Here is a 19,075-nt window from a genome sequence, read left to right on the forward strand (position 1 = left end):
AGTTGCAGTGTGTGTCCTGCAGTGGGTGCCCTGAGGTATTTTCTTGGACTCACAGTGTGTGTCCTTTGGGGGGGTGGGGGGTGTTGGGGTGGGGGGCTGGTCCCCCTGTCCAGTATCCTGTAGTTAATATGTGTGTCCTGCAGGGGCGCTGCTCTATAATATCCTGTAGTTACAGTGGGTGTTCTGCAGGGGGCATTCTGGTCACCCTCTTCTCCAACACTTTCCCCTCATTGGTCCGTCACCTGCCGCCCCAAGCCGCGTTGATTGGTTGCTTGGATCCCAGCCTACCAATGGAAAAGGGTTTCTGGCAGCGTTGTGTGCGGTGATTGGTGAATGTCGCTGTCAATCAGGCGGCGGCTGGTTGCTGAGTGCCGCTGGTTATAATGTTGCAGTGCCGCTGGCGGGCCGCTTTGTTCTGAGGATTTGTATCAGTTTTTGGAAGGAAAGTATCGAAGTGCTATTGAAATGATATTTTAACTGAAAGTTGTGGCGTTCCATTGACTTTCACTCCCTCTGATGGAAAGATAAAAGGAAAGCGGAGCTGGGTTGCTATGGTGCCTCGTGAGTCTGGCTGAAGTTTTGCTGCTGGGTTTTTCCAGCCTGAGTTTGTGAAGGAGGAGGAGAGAGTGGGGTGATGTGAGGAACTGTGTCCGACACACAGGCACACACACACGGGCAGCCCAACCCGGCCCGGCCAGGGGGTACCTGCTCTTCCTTGGGCAACTCTCCGTCAGAGGCGGTAGCAACCCGGCACTTTCAACCCTCACGGAGTATGGTGTGAGCCCCTGGACCCTCACTGACCCCCTACTCCAGACTCCCACTGCTCCCACCAATGCTAACAATGGAGGTGACCATTTCTGAGTTGATGGAGCAGTTTCTGGAGAGCCCGCTGGTGACATGGGTAAGTGAGCACGAGTGTGGAAACCTGTCTACATTTAAACTGTGTGAATGAGGGGAGGGGTGCTGGTGGTGAGGGGTCAGTCTGTCTGTGTACTTTTGTTATCAACTGCAAATATTACTTTGTTCTGGTCTCGGGATGGGAAGCGGGCAGCTGGCGATGGATATTTTGCAACTTGTTCCGATGCTGGAGAGCGCAATTGTAACACTTTTAGTTTTCACCTGCTAGCAGAATTTGTTTTTAAATCATGTTTTAGGTTAAAACCTTTGGACCACTGGGAGGAAAGAGCAATGAGAAAGTGCCCATGTACATGGATCTAGTGGATGGAGTGTTCCTGCATAAAATCATGCTACAAATGTGAGTCTCTTCTTTCACACGTTTCGATATGACTTTTAACGGCTTCAAAGTTTGATCATTTTCAAACCACATCCTCAATTAGCACTGAACCTGCTCACATATCCTGGAGTGAGTTGATGGTGAGTGCAGTTCAAAGTTTCCCCGTGTAGCATTTAGCAAAGTAACAGCACCTTTGCTGATTGTAACATCAGACTGGGATCCCCTCCCCAATCTCTAATCCCTCCTGGTTTGAATGGCAAACAGAAAATGTGAGACCCTCAGGAGGTCAGGCAGGAGCCATGGAGAGAGAGACAGGATTTAATGTTTCATTGTGCAGTCTTTATCAGGTGTTTGAAGTGATTCTCAGGCTATTGACAGGGCGGAAGTGGGATGTAGGGGAGAGATCCTGGGGAGGGAAGGTGAGGGGTTCTGATTTGCTTTCTGCAGGTTAGCTATCGAAGGCTTAAAGAGAATAACAGCCCAGCTCTAAAAGCACTGGGTTCTATTGTGTACGTGCCAGAGAATGATCCAAAAAACCCACATCAGTGAGATTGCTGATATAAAACCTCCATCTACCCATAGTGCAAATTAATAACTGCAAAGAATATCTTAAAACTATGTACAGTCACTCAAATGTTAAGTGTTAGCTGTATCAGACTGATCACTGATAGCAGATGCCTCATGGCCTCACCATTTTCCTCCTCCAACCCTACAGACAACACAACTTGTACCTTCTACACTGCCTTTATAATAGTAAAATGTCCCAAGGCACTTCATAGGCATGGTTATCAGACACAATTTGGCATCGAGCTGTATAAGAAGATATTAGAACAGGAAACAGAGACTACACTTCAAAAAGTACTTTAATTGGCTGTGAAGCATTTTGAGAATCCGGTGGTCATGAAAGGCACTATATAAATGCAAACCTTTTTTTAGGTGACCAAAGTGGTAGGGTTTAAGGATCATAGATCAGGAGGCTGAGATGGAGAGGGATGGGGAGCACCAGGGGTGGGGGGGTTGGGGGATGAAATTCAACTGCTGAAGGCACAGCCATCAATGGTGGAGCGATGATAATTGGGGATGTGTAAGTGGCTAGAATTGGAGGAGTGCAGAGAACTACGAGTTTACTATTTCAGGCTGCAGCCCAATTCTGGCTTCTTGCACTGAGGGAGTGCTGCATTGTCAGAGGTGCCATCTATTCTTCTTCTTCTTTGGCCTCTTTGTCTCGAGAGACAATGGGTAAGCGCCTGGAGGCGGTCAGTGGTTTGTGAAGCAGCGCCTGGAGTGGCTATAAAGGCCAATTCTAGAGTGACAGACTCTTCCACAGGTGCTGCAGAACAAATTGGTTGTCGGGCTGTTACACAGTTGGCTCTTCCCTTGCGCTTCTGTCTTTTTTTCCTGCCAACTGCTAAGTCTCTTCGACTTGCCACACTTTAGCCCCGCCTTTATTGTTGTCCGCCAGCTCTGGCGATCACTGGCAACTGACTCCCACGACTTGAGATCAATGTTACAGGACTTCATGTCGCGTTTGCAGACGTCTTTAAAGCGGAGACATGGACGGCCGGTGGGTCTGATACCAGTGACGAGCTCGCTGTACAATGTGTCCTTGGGGATCCTGCCATCTTCCATGCGGCTCACATGGCCAAGCCATCTCAAGCGCCGCTGACTCAGTAGTGTGTATAAGCTGGGGATGTCGGCCGTCTCGAGGACTTCTGTGTTGGGGATGCGGTCTGGCCACCTGATGCCAAGGATTCTCCGGAGGCAGCGAAGATGGAATGAATTGAGACATCGCTCTTTGCTGACGTACGTTGTCCAGGCCTTGCTGCCGTAGAGCAAGGTACTGAGGACATCTGTTAGATGAGAGGAGATCTATTAGATGAAACATTATACAGTACTGGTGGATTTGAAAGAAAAATGACACTGTGAAGAAGAGTAGGGGAGTTCTCCCTGGTCTCCTGGCCAATATTTGTCCCTCAACTAACATCACTTAAAAATAGATTAACACATTGCTGTTTGTGGGAACTTGCTGTGCACTAATTGGCTGCCATGGTTTCTACATTGCAACAGTGACTGCGCATCAAAAAAGTACTTCAGTGGCTGCAAAACGTTTTGGGATGGTCGGGAAAGGCTCTTATATAAATGCAAGTCTTTCTTTTCTCTGCTTTTTGAAAAAGACTTGGTTATTTCACACCAATATCACATTGAAATTGCTTAGTGATTCCCATACATGGAAGGAGACTTTTGGAGCATTAGAAGGGTGGCACGGTGGGTGGGGGAAGGGTTTTATATATATGTGTATGTTCTATATATGTATTCACCTTATCTTTGGGTTAGGATTTAAAGCTGCTCCTAGAATCTTGGAGTATTGTGTCCAATTCTGGGCATCACACTTTAGGAAGGATATCAAGGCCTTGGAGAGGCTGCAGAGGGGATTTACTAGAATGGCACCAGTGAGTGGGACTTCAATTATGTGGAGACACTGGGATTGTTCTCCTGAAAGCAGAGACAGTTAATGGGAGATTTAATAGGTATGTTCAAAATTGTGACGAGTTTTGATAGGGTAAATAAGGAGAAACTGTTTCCAAAGGTAGAAGAGCCAGTATCCAGTGTTACAACCTCAGAGATCGTTAATGCGAAAAATAAGCATTATGAGCCCCCACACCAACTGAATGAATCACACAAGATTTCAGGTTTTAAGACCTATTATGACAACTAAACAAAATCCCCAATTAGCTAAATAGTACTTTGTAAGTAGTTAATATCCCAAATTACGAAGGTATCTTCTTTACCTATTCAACACTTGAAAACCTCACACCACACTTATACGTTATGCAATCCTTTTTGGTGATTAAATCCTTTTGCGGTTCAAAGTCCCAAACTTCTCGCAGTTGCAGTGGGTTGGATCTCCCCACTTTTCAAAAATCAGTATTCTCTTCACTCACTTCTCTGAGCATTTTCAACCTGGATATTCACAGACAATGTGATTTCCACTGATCCTGTGGCCCCTTTACTCTTCCACAAGCTTCGACTCTCAAAATAGGGTCAAGTCTTCACAACCTTTCGTTGTATATCTCTTCAGAGACCAGGCATTTTCTCTCTCTCTTTTCTCCCCCACACCCTCCAGCTGCCACCACTCTGTGTCTTCTCTTATAGCTTGCCTTGAGGTTGCACCCTGAAGGTTCCTTCTTACTGCCTGTTTCAGCCCACAACCTGAAGGTTCCTTCTTACTGCCTGTTTCAGCCCACAACCTGATGATTCCTTCTTACTGGCTGTTTCAGCCCACAACCTGATGGTTCCTTCTTACTGCCTGTTTCAGCCCACAACCTGATGGTTCCTTCTTACTGCCTGTTTCAGCCCACAACCTGATGGTTCCTTCTTACTGCCTGTTTCAGCCCACAACCTGATGGTTCCTTCTTACTGCCTGTTTCAGCCCACAACCTGAAGGTTCCTTCTTACTGCCTGTTTCAGCCCACAACCTGAAGGTTCCTTCTTACTGCCTGTTTCAGCCCACAACCTGAAGGTTCCTTCTTACTGCCTGTTTCAGCCCACAACCTGAAGGTTCCTTCTTACTGCCGGTTTCAGCCCACAACCTGAAGGTTCCTTCTTACTGCCTGTTTCAGCCCACAACCTGAAGGTTCCTTCTTACTGCCTGTTTCAGCCCACAACCTGAAGATTCCTTCTTACTGCCTGTTTCAGCCCACAACCTGATGATTCCTTCTTACTGCCTGTTTCAGCCCACAACCTGATGGTTCCTTCTTACTGCCTGTTTCAGCCCACAACCTGAAGGTTCCTTCTTACTGCCGGTTTCAGCCCACAACCTGAAGGTTCCTTCTTACTGCCTGTTTCAGCCCACAACCTGAAGGTTCCTTCTTACTGCCTGTTTCAGCCCACAACCTGAAGATTCCTTCTTACTGCCTGTTTCAGCCCACAACCTGATGGTTCCTTCTTACTGCCTGTTTCAGCCCACAACCTGAAGGTTCCTTCTTACTGCCGGTTTCAGCCCACAACCTGAAGGTTCCTTCTTACTGCCTGTTTCAGCCCACAACCTGAAGGTTCCTTCTTACTGCCTGTTTCAGCCCACAACCTGAAGATTCCTTCTTACTGCCTGTTTCAGCCCACAACCTGATGATTCCTTCTTACTGCCTGTTTCAGCCCACAACCTGATGGTTCCTTCTTACTGCCTGTTTCAGCCCACAACCTGAAGGTTCCTTCTTACTGCCTGTTTCAGCCCACAACCTGATGATTCCTTCTTGCTGCCTGTTTCAACCCACAACCTGATGATTCCTTCTTGCTGCCTGTTTCAGCCCACAACCTGATGGTTCCTTCTTACTGCCTGTTTCAGCCCACAACCTGATGGTTCCTTCTTACTGCCTGTTTCAGCCCACAACCTGATGGTTCCTTCTTACTGCCTGTTTCAGCCCACAACCTGAAGGTTCCTTCTTACTGCCTGTTTCAGCCCACAACCTGAAGGTTCCTTCTTACTGCCTGTTTCAGCCCACAACCTGAAGGTTCCTTCTTACTGCCTGTTTCAGCCCACAACCTGATGATTCCTTCTTACTGCCTGTTTCAGCCCACAACCTGAAGGTTCCTTCTTGCTGCCTGTTTCAGCCCACAACCTGAAGGTTCCTTCTTACTGCCTGTTTCAGCCCACAACCTGAAGGTTCCTTCTTACTGCCTGTTTCAGCCCACAACCTGATGATTCCTTCTTGCTGCCTGTTTCAGCCCACAACCTGATGATTCCTTCTTGCTGCCTGTTTCAGCCCACAACCTGATGATTCCTTCTTGCTGCCTGTTTCAGCCCACAACCTGATGATTCCTTCTTGCTGCCTGTTTCAGCCCACAACCTGATGATTCCTTCTTGCTGCCTGTTTCAGCCCACAACCTGATGGTTCCTTCTTACTGCCTGTTTCAGCCCACAACCTGAAGGTTCCTTCTTACTGCCTGTTTCAGCCCACAACCTGATGGTTCCTTCTTACTGCCTGTTTCAGCCCACAACCTGATGGTTCCTTCTTACTGCCTGTTTCAGCCCACAACCTGATGGTTCCTTCTTACTGCCTGTTTCAGCCCACAACCTGATGGTTCCTTCTTACTGCCTGTTTCAGCCCACAACCTGATGGTTCCTTCTTACTGCCTGTTTCAGCCCACAACCTGATGGTTCCTTCTTACTGGCTGTTTCAGCCCACAACCTGATGGTTCCTTCTTACTGCCTGTTTCAGCCCACAACCTGATGATTCCTTCTTACTGCCTGTTTCAGCCCACAACCTGATGATTCCTTCTTACTGCCTGTTTCAGCCCACAACCTGATGATTCCTTCTTACTGCCTGTTTCAGCCCACAACCTGATGATTCCTTCTTACTGCCTGTTGCAGCCCACAACCTGATGATTCCTTCTTACTGCCTGTTTCAGCCCACAACCTGATGATTCCTTCTTACTGCCTGTTTCAGCCCACAACCTGAAGGTTCCTTCTTGCTGCCTGTTTCAGCCCACAACCTGATGATTCCTTCTTGCTGCCTGTTTCAGCCCACAACCTGATGGTTCCTTCTTACTGCCTGTTTCAGCCCACAACCTGAAGGTTCCTTCTTACTGCCTGTTTCAGCCCACAACCTGATGATTCCTTCTTACTGGCTGTTTCAGCCCACAACCTGATGGTTCCTTCTTACTGCCTGTTTCAGCCCACAACCTGATGGTTCCTTCTTACTGCCTGTTTCAGCCCACAACCTGATGGTTCCTTCTTACTGCCTGTTTCAGCCCACAACCTGAAGGTTCCTTCTTACTGCCTGTTTCAGCCCACAACCTGAAGGTTCCTTCTTACTGCCTGTTTCAGCCCACAACCTGAAGGTTCCTTCTTACTGCCTGTTTCAGCCCACAACCTGATGATTCCTTCTTACTGCCTGTTTCAGCCCACAACCTGATGGTTCCTTCCTTATAACCTGCTTGACTTCAGAAAATCTGCAAAATTTATCTGGACTTAGAAATCAATAGTTTATTGTTCTGCTCCAAAATGCAGAGACCATAAGTCTGAGTTCACAAAGCTACTCAGACCTTTCCATTTTCCCAGGTGCTAACACCTGTCTGGTGCATTTGCATGTTCTAAATTGCCAACTCCTTGTTTTATGACCCGAAAGTTTGGAAAGGCGAAACCCATTGTTCTTCAGGTGTTAGTGCTGCAGACTCTGTTTTTAGAAGACAGCCTTTGATCTGTGTTCTCTATTGTCCTGGTAACATGACGACATGCAAGCTGTAATCCCTGCCAACAGATCTGCCACTGACCCAATCCGAGTGCAGACTGGAATCAAACAAGGCTGTGTCATCGCACCAATGCTCTTTTCCATCGTCCTTTCTACAACACTCCACCTCATCTCGATGAGGCTCCCTGCCGGAGTAGATCAACTTTACAGAAGGAGCAGGAAATTAACCAACGTCGTCTCCAGTCCAGAACCAAGGCCACGCCAACCTCTGTCATGGAGCTGCAGTATGCTGACGATGCTTGCGTATGCGAACACCCCGAGCTTCAAACCCTCATTGATGCATTCACGGAGGCATATGAAAAAATGGGCCTGAAGCTAAACATCTGGAAGACAAAGGTCCTCTACCAGCCTGCTCCCGCAGCGCATCACTGCTGCCACCCTGCCATCCCTCGACTATCAAGATCCGTGGCAAATCACTGGACAATGTGGATCATTTGTCATACCTTGGAAGCCTCCTCTCAGCAAGGGAACACATCGACAATGAAACTCAGCATTGCCTCCAGTGTGCCAGCACAGCCTTCGGTCGTCTGAGGAAAAGAGTGTTTGACGACAAAGACCTCAATCCTGGCACCAAGCTCATGGTTTACAGGGCCACAGTGTTACCTGCCCTCCTGTATGCATCGGAAACGTGGACACTGTACAGCGGACATCTCAAAGTCCTGGAGAGATATCACCAGTGGTGCCTCTGCAAGATCCTGCAAATTCAGTGGCAGGACAGGTGCTCCAATATCAGTGTCCTCTCTCAGGCCAACATCCCCAGTATTGAGACACTGCCCGTGGCTAGTCAGTTACATTGGGCAGGCCACATTGTCTGCATACCTGACACAAGACTCCCAAAACAAGCTTTCTATTCTGAGCTCCATCACGGCAAGAGGCTACCAGGAGGGCGGAGGAAATACTAGGATGTCCTTAAAGCCTCCCTGAAAAAATATGACATCTCCACTGATTCGTGGGAATCTCTTGCCCGAGACTGCCCTAAATGGAGAAGAAGCATTCGCGAAGGTGCCAGCCAGTTTGAACAATGTCGACATGCCCAGCCAGCGACCAAGTGCAAACAGCGGAAGGAACGTTCGGAATTTCGAGCATCCCATTCACTCACTTCACCAAACACCACCTGCCCCACCTGTGGCAGAGTGTGTGGATCCAGAATTGGTCTATTCAGTCACCCACAACCCTGGAGTGGAAGAAGGTCATCCTCGTTCTCGAGGGACTGCCTAAGAAGAAGAAGGTGGTAACCTTTTGCAGCCTGGAGGTCAACTGACTGTCTGGACTCCATCTTGAGCTTTTAAAAATCACAACTTTTATGACATAATCATGTTCCAAGGTTCAGCGTTCATAATACCAGAGGATGCTGTTTTAAGATAATTGACAAATGTACCAGAGGTGAATTGAGAATTATTTTTAACACAGTGAGTTGTTGTGATCTGGAATGTACTGCCTGAAAGGGCAGTGGAAGCAGATTCAATAATCTCTTTCAAAAGACAATGGATAAATACTTGAAGGGGGAAACGTTTGCAGGACTATGGGGAAAGAGCCGCAGATTGGGATTAATTTGAGAATGCTTTCAAAGAGCCTGCACTGGTGCAATGGGCCGAATGGCCTCTTTGAGTGTCAAATCATTTTATGAACACACCGGCCAGTGCAGACTATCGAGTGACGGTTTTCACTTGTTTAAATGCTCGCTGGTGTGAAACAACACCTGTGCATTGAACAATGTCCCCGGCAGCAATCTTTCTGGTAATTAAATCCAGTGCTGCTATAATTGAGGGGTTGTACTAATGTTCAGTGGTTCAGTATGTGTGCTAAAGAGTCTGGGATCTATTGAGTTTCATCAGAAGTGATTGAGCTTGATGCCCTAAGTGGCTGCAACTGATGAAGTATGTTAGGTTCACTCGGAAACCACAAGACCACAAAAAAGCCATGTCCTTGTTCTGCAATCTTAACTAGGAACTGTGAAGTGCACAAAGCCAGTACGCTGGCAGGACCCGTTACTTCAGTTTTTGTTGGGCGCAGCTGCCTGGCACAGCTCGGCCATTCCCAGGGCGCTCTATCTGTTCATTGGGGTACTGGATCATGCAGTGTGTTGGACTTGGAGCTCTGACACACTGAGTTTAAATCCAGCCCAAGCGGAGCAGATGGAAATCCCTCCATGGCCTCATCCCACTCTATCTCTGTAACCTCCTCCTCCAGCTCTACAATCCTTCGCGAACTGAGTTCACCAACTCTGGCCTCTTGTGCATCCTTGTCCTTCAGCCCTCCACAGGCGGCTGTGCCTTCAGCCGCCTAAGTCCTAAGCTCTGGAATTCTCTCCCCAAATCTTTTGCGTTTCCTCCTTTTAAGCTGCTCAAAACCTACCTCTTAGACCAAGCTTTCGGTCACTTGTCCTAATATCTCATGTGGCTCAGCATCAAATTTTGTTTGATAATGTTCCCATGAAACACCTTGTGGCATTTTTACTATGTTGAAGGCGCTATATAAATATAAGTTGTTATATTCTGCTGCCTGTAAGAGCTTTGTATGAAATGAGCATTGATTCTCTTGGCCCAGTTCCCACTGCGTTGGCCTAGTTTGTACCTAATTAATCATCTCACTCAAAGGGCGTGAGGCGCAGTGCAGGAGTTTGACAAAAGAAGCAGAGGCTTCTTTTGAGTGAGGGAAGATTTTCTTTACACAGGGCATGTTGTGATCTGGAACGCACTGTCTGAAAGGGACGCAGTAACTTTCAAAAGGGAATTGGATAAATACTTTTCAGGGAAAGAAAGTACAGGATTATAGGGAAAGGATTAATTTGATAGGTCTTTCAAAGAGTTGGCAAAGGTATGATGGGCCCAATGGCCTCCTTCTGTATCTTTCTATGATAATTGTTCAAGTCCTGTAGTCCTGAGTCAGTAACCAAGTGCAGGTGGAATGTCAAGCTCTCTCAACCAAGCTAAAGCTAACCTGACAAATGTAACTGACAGCAGATTTGATGGGGTGGATAGCTGGATGGAACGAGAGGGTGCGGAGAGGATTGTTAAACCGTGTAAAGTAAATAACTGAAGAAAGATTTATAGTGCCCAACAATCTGCTCCCTGGCTTTAAGTGAAACTCGTTGCCGCATTGAACAGTTGAAGCATTTAAGGGGAAGCTTGATGTATATATGAAGGAGAAGGGAATAAAGGGATAGAGCAGGGTGTGAAGAGATAATCAGAGTGGGAGGAGGCTTGCGCCCAGGATAAACACCAGTATAATGTTTCTGTTATCGGATGTGTGAAAAAATTATTTTGAATTCTTGCACACTTTTTTCTCAGGCAGCCGTTCTGAAACCCAGTTGTGACTATTGAGATATAAATCTTGGCCACCACGCTGACAAATCTTATTGTGCATGAGCTCAGATGTAAGCCCTGTGGGGGTGTCACTATGAGCTGACTGATGAGCCTAGTGCGAGAGTTAGAAACAGGTAGTGATTGAAGTTAAAATAGAACACGAGATCCTCTGTTTATAAAGGCACGAATAGTAAAAATAGGACTGTTAGACAAGTAGAACTAAAGTTCATAATTCGTTCATTGGCCAAGTGGAGACGGAACTTGACAACTTCTAGCTTTTGCAGTGACTGCAGCAACTACCGTGGGATCTCCCTGCTCAGCATAGTGGGGAAAGTCTTCGCTCGAGTCATTTTAAACAGACACCAGAAGATGGCTGAGCGTGTCTACCCTGAGGCAGAGTGCAGCTTTCGAGAAGAGAGATCCACCATTGACATGCTGTTCTCCCTTCGCCAGCTACAGGAGAAATGCCGCGAACAACAGATGCCCCTCTATGTTGCTTTCATAGATCTCACCAAAACCTTTGACCTAGTCAGCAGACGTGGTCCCTTCAGACGACTAGAAAAGATCGGATGTCCACCAAAGCTACTAAGTATCGTCACCCCATTCCATGACAATACGAAAGGCACAATTCAGCATAGCGGTGCCTCATCAGACCCCTTTCCTATCCTGAGTGGCGTGAAACAGGGCTGTGTTCTCGCACCTACACTGTTTGGGATGATCTTCTCACATGCGTTCAAGTCTTCAGAAGAAGGAATTTTCCTCCACACAAGATCAGATGGCAGGTTGTTCAAACTTGCCCGTCTAAGAGCGAAGACCAAAGTACGGAAAGTCCTCATTAGGGAACTCCTCTTTGCTGACGATGCTGCATTAACATCCCACACAAGAGTGTCTGCAGAGACTTATCGACAGGGTTGCGGCTGCCTGCAATGAATTTGGCCTAACCATCAGCCTCTAGAAAACGAACATCATGGGAAAGGACGCCAGAAATACTCCATCCATCAATATCGGCGACCACACTCTGGAAGTGGTTCAAGAGTTCACCTACCTAGGCTCAAATATCACCAGTAACCTGTCTCTCGATGCAGAAATCAACAAGCGCATGGGAAAGGCATCCGTTGCTATGTCCAGACTGGCCAAGAGAGTGTGGGAAAATGGCGCACTGACATGGCACACAAAAGTCCGAGTGTTTCAAGTCTGTGTACTCAGTACATTGCTCTACGGCAGCGAGGCCTGGACAACGTATGTCAGCCAAGAGCAACGTCTGAACTCATTCCATCTTCGCTGCCTCCACAGAATCCTTGGCATCAGGTGGTAGGACCATATCTCCAACGCGGAAGTCCTCGAGGCAGCCAACATCCCCAGCATATACACCCTACTGAGCCAGCGGCGCTTGAGATGGCTTGGCCACGTGAGCCGCATGGAAGATGGCAGGATCCCCAAGGACGCATTATACAGTGAGCTCGTCACTGGTATCAGACCCACCGGCCGTCCACGTCTCCGCTTTAAAGACATCTGCAAACGCGACATGAAGTCCTGTGACATTGACCTCAAGTCGTGGGAGTCAGTGGCCAGTGATCGCCAGAGCTGCCGGACAGCCATAAAGGCGGGGCTAAAGAGTGGGGAGTTGAAGAGACTTAGCAGTTGGCAGGAAAGAAGTCAGAAGTGCAAGGGGAGAGCCAACTGTGTAACAGCCTCTACAACCAATTTTATCTGCAGCGCCTGTGGAAGAGTCTGTCACTCTAGAATTGGCCTTTATAGCCACTCCAGGTGCTGCTTCACAAACCACTGACCACCTCTAGGCACTTACCCATTGTCTCTCGAGACAAGGAGGCCAAAGAAGAAGATTTCAGAAGAAATCCTGACCTCTATGGTTTTGAACGCTATTGGGATGGTGCCTGAGAGAAGGGAGTCATTGATGGAGAGGGATCTAGGGTGGAGGGATGTTGGCAGGAAGGGGTATTAGGTGGTCAGGAGAATACGTTGCTTGTATCTGAATTCACAATTGTATTTCCACTATTTTACGTCTAGCTGCTGCTATGATTGGATGACTTGGGACACTTCAACTATTTTATACAGAGTTGAGAGCTGCTTATAATGTGGGCTTCTCGGAATCCACGCTAATTATCCAACTCCTTTTTAAACTTCAGTGGGTAAAAATTGCAGAATGTAGTAGAACTTCAGCTGTCAGGAGCAGTGAACTAACCTTTAATGAGCTGTGAGTTTTTGCAATGACTCAACAAATACTGCCCAAAGGAAATGGTTTAAGGCAGTGCTGTGAAGTGTTTTGATGTACCTTCTGCAGCGGCACCAGAGCCTGTAAACTGGTGTAGTTTCTTGATTTGTTTTACAACGCTGAGCTTTTTGTGCTTTTGAAGTGAGGAGTCTCCATGCTGGGGAATGGAATATATTCCCATTTTGGACACCAGTATTGGCATCAAGTACTGCTTTTGGCCAGATACTGTAGTTAGATGCAGAGTAAAGCTCCCTCTACACTGTCCTCATCAAACACTTCCAGGGCAGGTACAGCACAGTGTTAGATACAAGGTAAAGCTCACTGTATACCGTCCCCATCAAACACTCCCAGGGCAGGTACAGCATAGGCACGCATGATGAAGGTGACTGATTCCAATGGCCTGCCCATTTCTCACAGGGGCTGTCCTTTGTAGGGCTATTCATTATTGGGGTGGTTTGACCAGAGTTCCTGCATTCTGCTGTTGGAAGTCTTGGTTCCTGCTTTGATCAAATCCAAATAGGAAAGGAGCTGTGTACATACACCTCCTAAAAATTTGTTCTTGGGATATGGGAGACACAAACCTTTGCCCTGATCACCTAGAGTAAGACCAGAGTGATTTGTTGGCTAAGCTGGTTAAGGACAACAGGTTCCCTTCCCTGAAAGATATTGTGAACCAGTCGGGTTTTTACAAGTCTGGCAGCTTTTGTGTTTGTGGATATTTGCCTGATTTATTGATTTTCACAACTTTTCATGAACTCAATTTTGCTAGTTCACAAGCTTAATCACTAGGTCAATAACCGCATGTCCCTACCTGGTAACTTTTACATTACTTGGGAATGAAGGTTTCCACTCCCTCTGTGATTAGTCTGTAGTGTCACCTCTTGCAATACAGAGGTGCACGTTGGTGCAGACTCTGTAGTGTAGGCAAATAATAAATTGGAAAGGAACATAAATTACAACAACTCAAAATTCCTAACATCACTATTATTACAGGGGAAGATGTAAATGCGTGTGTTTAAGCTCAATGCCAGGAGTTGAACATAATCATAAAAAGTGAAATGCTGGAAATCTGAAATTGAAAATGTTGAGGATATTCGACTCGGGTACCATCACATGTCAATGATTTGAGTTTCAACTATGAGCCCTTCCTCCTTGTTGTTCATAAACTGAAACCTTCAATGACTATGCTGCTGGCTCGGGTGTCTTCAGCATTTTCTGTTTTGAGTATATAATAACGAAGCCTCACGCCACAGTGCAGCACTGAAGGGGGTGCTGCATTGTCACTGAGTGCCACCTTTCAAATAGGAATTAAACGGAAGTGAAGATCCCACAACACCTTTGGAGTCGTCATATTTCTCTCTCAAACAACACCAAAACCAACTCATTGGTCTAAATAGCAGCTGCCATGTTTGCTGACACAAGTTATATTTCATTTTGTGAGGAAAGAAGAGGCCTGCATTTGTATAGCACCTTTCAAAATCTCGGGACATCTCCGCGCTTTACAGCCAATAAAGTACCCTGGAAGTGTAGTCACTATAGGAAGTCCAATACTTTTATGTTTTGCATATATAGATACCAATATTACAAGTTTCCTTTTATGTCTGAATGTACCGAGTACAATTCTGGTCTCAGTGTAAGTGAAATTTTAAATTGGGAGGCCATATGAAGATCAATTGTGTGTGTTTTTGTTTGTTGTCTAAATGCTGGGTTTATCTGCTGGGATTCAGCTTTGTAAATAATGTTCTTGATGATACAGAAGGCTTATTGTCTGAGGTTTGGTATTGTGGATCTACTCCTTGGAGACTGGTTAGCAATTCATGAGCTGTTAAGAGAATTAATGGCAGTTGTCTTGCGAGTTGAACTCAGGGCATCCAATGCCGTCTGAAAGATTGGTTACAAGGAGTCCTACACTTTGAATCCAAGAAAGACAAATAGGAGGACTTTCTAAATGGTGAGAAACTAGAAACTGGGAGATTTGTGTGTCCGTGTAGACAAATCAGTAAAAGCTTGCACAGGTACAAAAATCAATCAAAAAGGTTAATGAAATGATGGCCTTTATTTCAACAAGACTGGAATACAAAGGAGAGGAAGTGATGCTTCAGTTATACAGGGGCTTGGTCAGACCCCCATCTGGAATACTGTGTTCAGCTTTAGACACTGCACCATAGGAAAGCTATATCAGCCTAGGAGGGAATGCAGTGCAGGTTTACCAGAATTAAATTAGGACTCAGAGGGTTAAATTGTCAAGACCGTTTGAGTAAACGTGGAATAAAAACAGAAAATGCTGGAAATACCCAGATCTGGCAGCATCTCTGGAGAGAGAAGCAGAGTTAACATTTCAGGTCGATGACCTCTTTATCAGGACTCTGAGAGGTCATCAGCCTAAAATGTTAACTCTATTTCTCTCTCTCCACAGATGCTGCCAGATGTGCTGGGTATTTCCAGCACTTTCTGTTTTTATTTCAGATTTTCCAGCATTTGCAGTATTTTTTTTTTGAGTAAATTTGGCTTTCAGTCCATTGCATATAGAAGACTGAGAGGTTAGAAATGGAAAAAATATTTCCCCTCGTCCTATCCAGAACGAAGGAGGAACACAATCTTACAATTCCAGGCAGGCCATTCAGGAGTGAGATCAGGAAATACATTTGGCTCAGGGTAATGGCTGAATTTGGTTGTTGCAGAAGAAATTTTGCACAGAGTTGCTATATTTTCCTTTCTCCGATGAAATGTCATTTGTGTTTTGGACTTTGAACCAGAAGGTTGAGTTCAAATCACAGCGCGAGCTACATGAAGTCAAATCGCCTCTTGACTAAGCTGAATGAAGTACCTTTGAACTCTATGTCTGTGTTTGTGTTGGGCATGGTTGCAGTATTCTGATGGGCTCAATCATGTTGCTCTGGTCAAGATCCAACAGCTATAAATGAAAGCTGCAATCGCAACTCTGATTTATACATACGCTGTGGAACTTTCCCACCAATATTAATGGCTGTGTTATAAAGCAAAGGCAGCCAAGACTTGCAAAGACTGCTATTTAATATAAATTCATCAGAAGTGCCTCTGCCTAGGCTATGATCAGGGAGTGTTTGCAGAATTGGATGGTAAAGGAACTGCGGTTAATCAGGTTCTCCAATTGGGTGAGGCGTCATCAGCAAACTGACCACAATGGAACAATAAGATTGTAGCCTCTGCCAGCAGCCGTTAGCCTTCCCCCTTACAGTGCTGCTTCTCAAGGGGCCACTGTCAGCTGATAACAGGCAAAGTTCTCATCAATTTAACTTTATATGTTGTTTAACTGTGTCAACATTGTTCAGTAACTAACCTCTGTAGGGGCAATTGCTTGCTGATGCGTCAATACACCGAGCTAGGAGTGCCTGGGAAGGTTTAACTTTAACCCTTTAGATATTCCAGTGCTGCCTAATTTGTTTCAGAATGATACTGTACTGGAGGTTAGAGGGTTAAATTATGAGGACAATTAGCATAAAGTTTGTATTCCCTTGAGTTTAGAAAATTAAGGGGTGATCTGAACCATGTGCTTAGAATGTTGAAAGGATTCAATTGGGGTCGTTACAGAGAAACTATTTCTTCCATTGGGGGAATCCAAAACGATGAGTGTTAAAATTAGAACCAGGCTATTTTCAGGAGTGAAATCAAGCAGCACTTTATCTCACACAGGCTAGAGGAAACCTGGAACACTCTCCCCCAAAAGGTTGGAGATACTGGTGTTCAATTGGAACTTTTAAGACTGAGATTGATGGTCTAATCTAACAAAATCTATCAAGGGATATGGAGCTAAAGACAGGTAAATGCAGTTGAGGTATAAATGAGCTGTGATCTAATTGAATGGTGGAGCAGGTTAAAGGGGCTGAATGGTCGTCTCCTGTTTGTATGTTCCATTCATTCTTCCTTCACTAGGAAAATTTAGCATAGAAAAAAATGTTCAGATTTGTGAGAAAGCACTCTGAAAATGGAATATTTTGAGCTGTTTTTTGACACTGAACATAGCAGCAGGAGTAGGCCATTCAGCCCATCGAGCCCGCTCCGCCATTCAATATGATCATGGCTGATCATCCACTTCAATGCCTTTTTCCCACACTATCCACATATCCCTTTATGTCATTGGTATTTAGAAATCTGTCAATCTGAAAATTGGTACCATTCTCAAATGGTTAAAGTGTTAGCTTAGTCATGTCTTAAAAATAAATATTTTATTGCTGTTGCATTTTTTGGCTTTAGACATCAACACGCTGTCAGTCACTTATGTAAGAGATGGGTTAGTGGTTAACCTTGAGTCTGATTGTCCTGGATTGTACAGGGCAGGCACAAGTTTCAAGTCCGGAGTTGATTGTATTCTGGCATATAATAGTGTACAGTCATGTGTGGAAATCCAGTGTCACCTGCTGAGCAAGGGCTATGAGGAAGAAGTAGGGGAGTGGGACTAATTGGATAGCTCTTTCAGGGAGTCAAGCAGAGGCAGGATGCGCAGAATGGCCTCTTTCTGTGTGGTATCATTCTATGAAATATACAAAAATAGAGTTTCTGTTTGCCCAACAGACACAACCTTGGCCATTTTCACTCCCTTGCAGTGAGCATCACTTGCCTAAATCCTGAGAGTTTGGTCATACAGTAAGGAACCCTTCAGACATGCACAGGGATACTACTGGAGTCAAACCAGCACTCTGAAGCCTGCCAGTACAGAACACCCAATTTGCTCGTTCAACCAGCACCACCTAACCATTAGCCCTTCCAGGTTCAATTTCCAGCCTCAGCTGGGGTATTGTAGGCAATTCCGGACACCACACTAAAGATGTAAAGGCCTTGGAAAGGGTACAGAGGAGGATTACCAGGATATTACCAGGAATGAGGAACTTTAGTTATGAGGGCTGTTCTCCTTTGAATGGAAAAGGTCAGGAGGTGACCTCCTCGAGGTTTTCAAGATAATGAGAGGTTATGATAGAGAAGAGACAGAAAAACTCTTTCCTCTGGCGAATTGGTCAAAAGGTAGAGATTCAAAATCATTGGAAGATTGTCCGGAGAGGAGATGGGAAGAAATGTTTTCAGGATCTGGAATGCTCTGACCAAAAAGGTGATGGAAGCTGATTCTTTGAATGATTTTAAGAGGGAGATGGACAGGTACTTGAGGATGAAGAATTTACAGTGGGATGTGGGACTAAACACAACTGCTCTTTCAAAGAACCTGCACAGGCACAATGGGCTGAAGGGTGGCCTCTTGTGCTGTCCGTTTCTATGATTCTATGAGTATCTTTCGACTGAACTGGAGTTGGAAGAATTGTATTATTTCTCCACCACCCGGTGACTGGCCAACCCCTCCAGGTTACACCAGTGAGACAGGCTGACCAGTCAATCAGCAGCAGCAACCTGCAGCAGTGCAGTAGTACCTGGCGCAGGTGTTGATCACTGAGATGGCTTCGGAGCTTCACTGTTGCAATCTGCTAGATGGGGAATGTAGAGGAAGAAAGCACCTACCTGATCCTCTGTTAACTCTCACCCTCACTCTCCACCTGGGGTAGTGTAACACTGCGTTCAGGTTCTTCAGGAGAGCCAGTAATTAAGGGGATGAGCAGGTCAAGAGTTGGTGCGATTGGAGCTGTCTCTTATGAAGGGAATGGGTAGTTGGCGAACTCTCTCCTCTCATAGGAGAATCCAGAACAACGGCAAGTATCTCAGAATTCAAACTCAACCAGTGAGTGAATGCAAGAGAAACATCACTACACAAAGAACTGTGGGAATGTAGAACGCATTGTCCCAAAAGGTCTTCAGTGCAAAATGAATGTTTTTTTAAAAATGTAACTGCCCTGGCTAACAACAATGGTGAAGGTGGGCTGAATGGCCTCTTAGGAGTTATTTCGGAAATGAGTGAGAGGGAGCCTGGCTACCAGAATTAGTGCGAAGATACATGGGGATGTTGCATAAAGTTTCAGTTGGGAAAAGTTGTACAAGCATTTTCCTGAGACAGATTGCTATTCAACCAGTATATTTATTCTGTCAAAGAACACTGGGGCTGCTACTGGAATGGTTTTTGTTCTGGTTGAACTGA

At 45.8% G+C, this 19,075-nt stretch overlaps 1 protein-coding gene across 2 annotated transcripts in view; it reads left to right on the forward strand.

The window, feature by feature from the left end:
- The first annotated feature begins 360 nt into the window (after positions 1–360).
- The window catches only part of ccdc88c (coiled-coil domain containing 88C), a 298,794-nt gene continuing 280,079 nt past the window's right edge, over positions 361–19,075 (forward strand). For both annotated transcript variants that reach the window (XM_068038543.1, XM_068038546.1), the window contains exons 1-2: positions 361–901; positions 1,155–1,255. In XM_068038543.1, the coding sequence (XP_067894644.1) occupies positions 833–901; positions 1,155–1,255 (170 nt within the window). In that variant the 5' untranslated portion in view covers positions 361–832. The remainder of the gene's footprint in view (positions 902–1,154; positions 1,256–19,075) is intronic.

This window comes from Heterodontus francisci, chromosome 9 (genome assembly GCF_036365525.1).
Source record: "Heterodontus francisci isolate sHetFra1 chromosome 9, sHetFra1.hap1, whole genome shotgun sequence".
NCBI classification, from domain to species: domain Eukaryota; kingdom Metazoa; phylum Chordata; class Chondrichthyes; order Heterodontiformes; family Heterodontidae; genus Heterodontus; species Heterodontus francisci.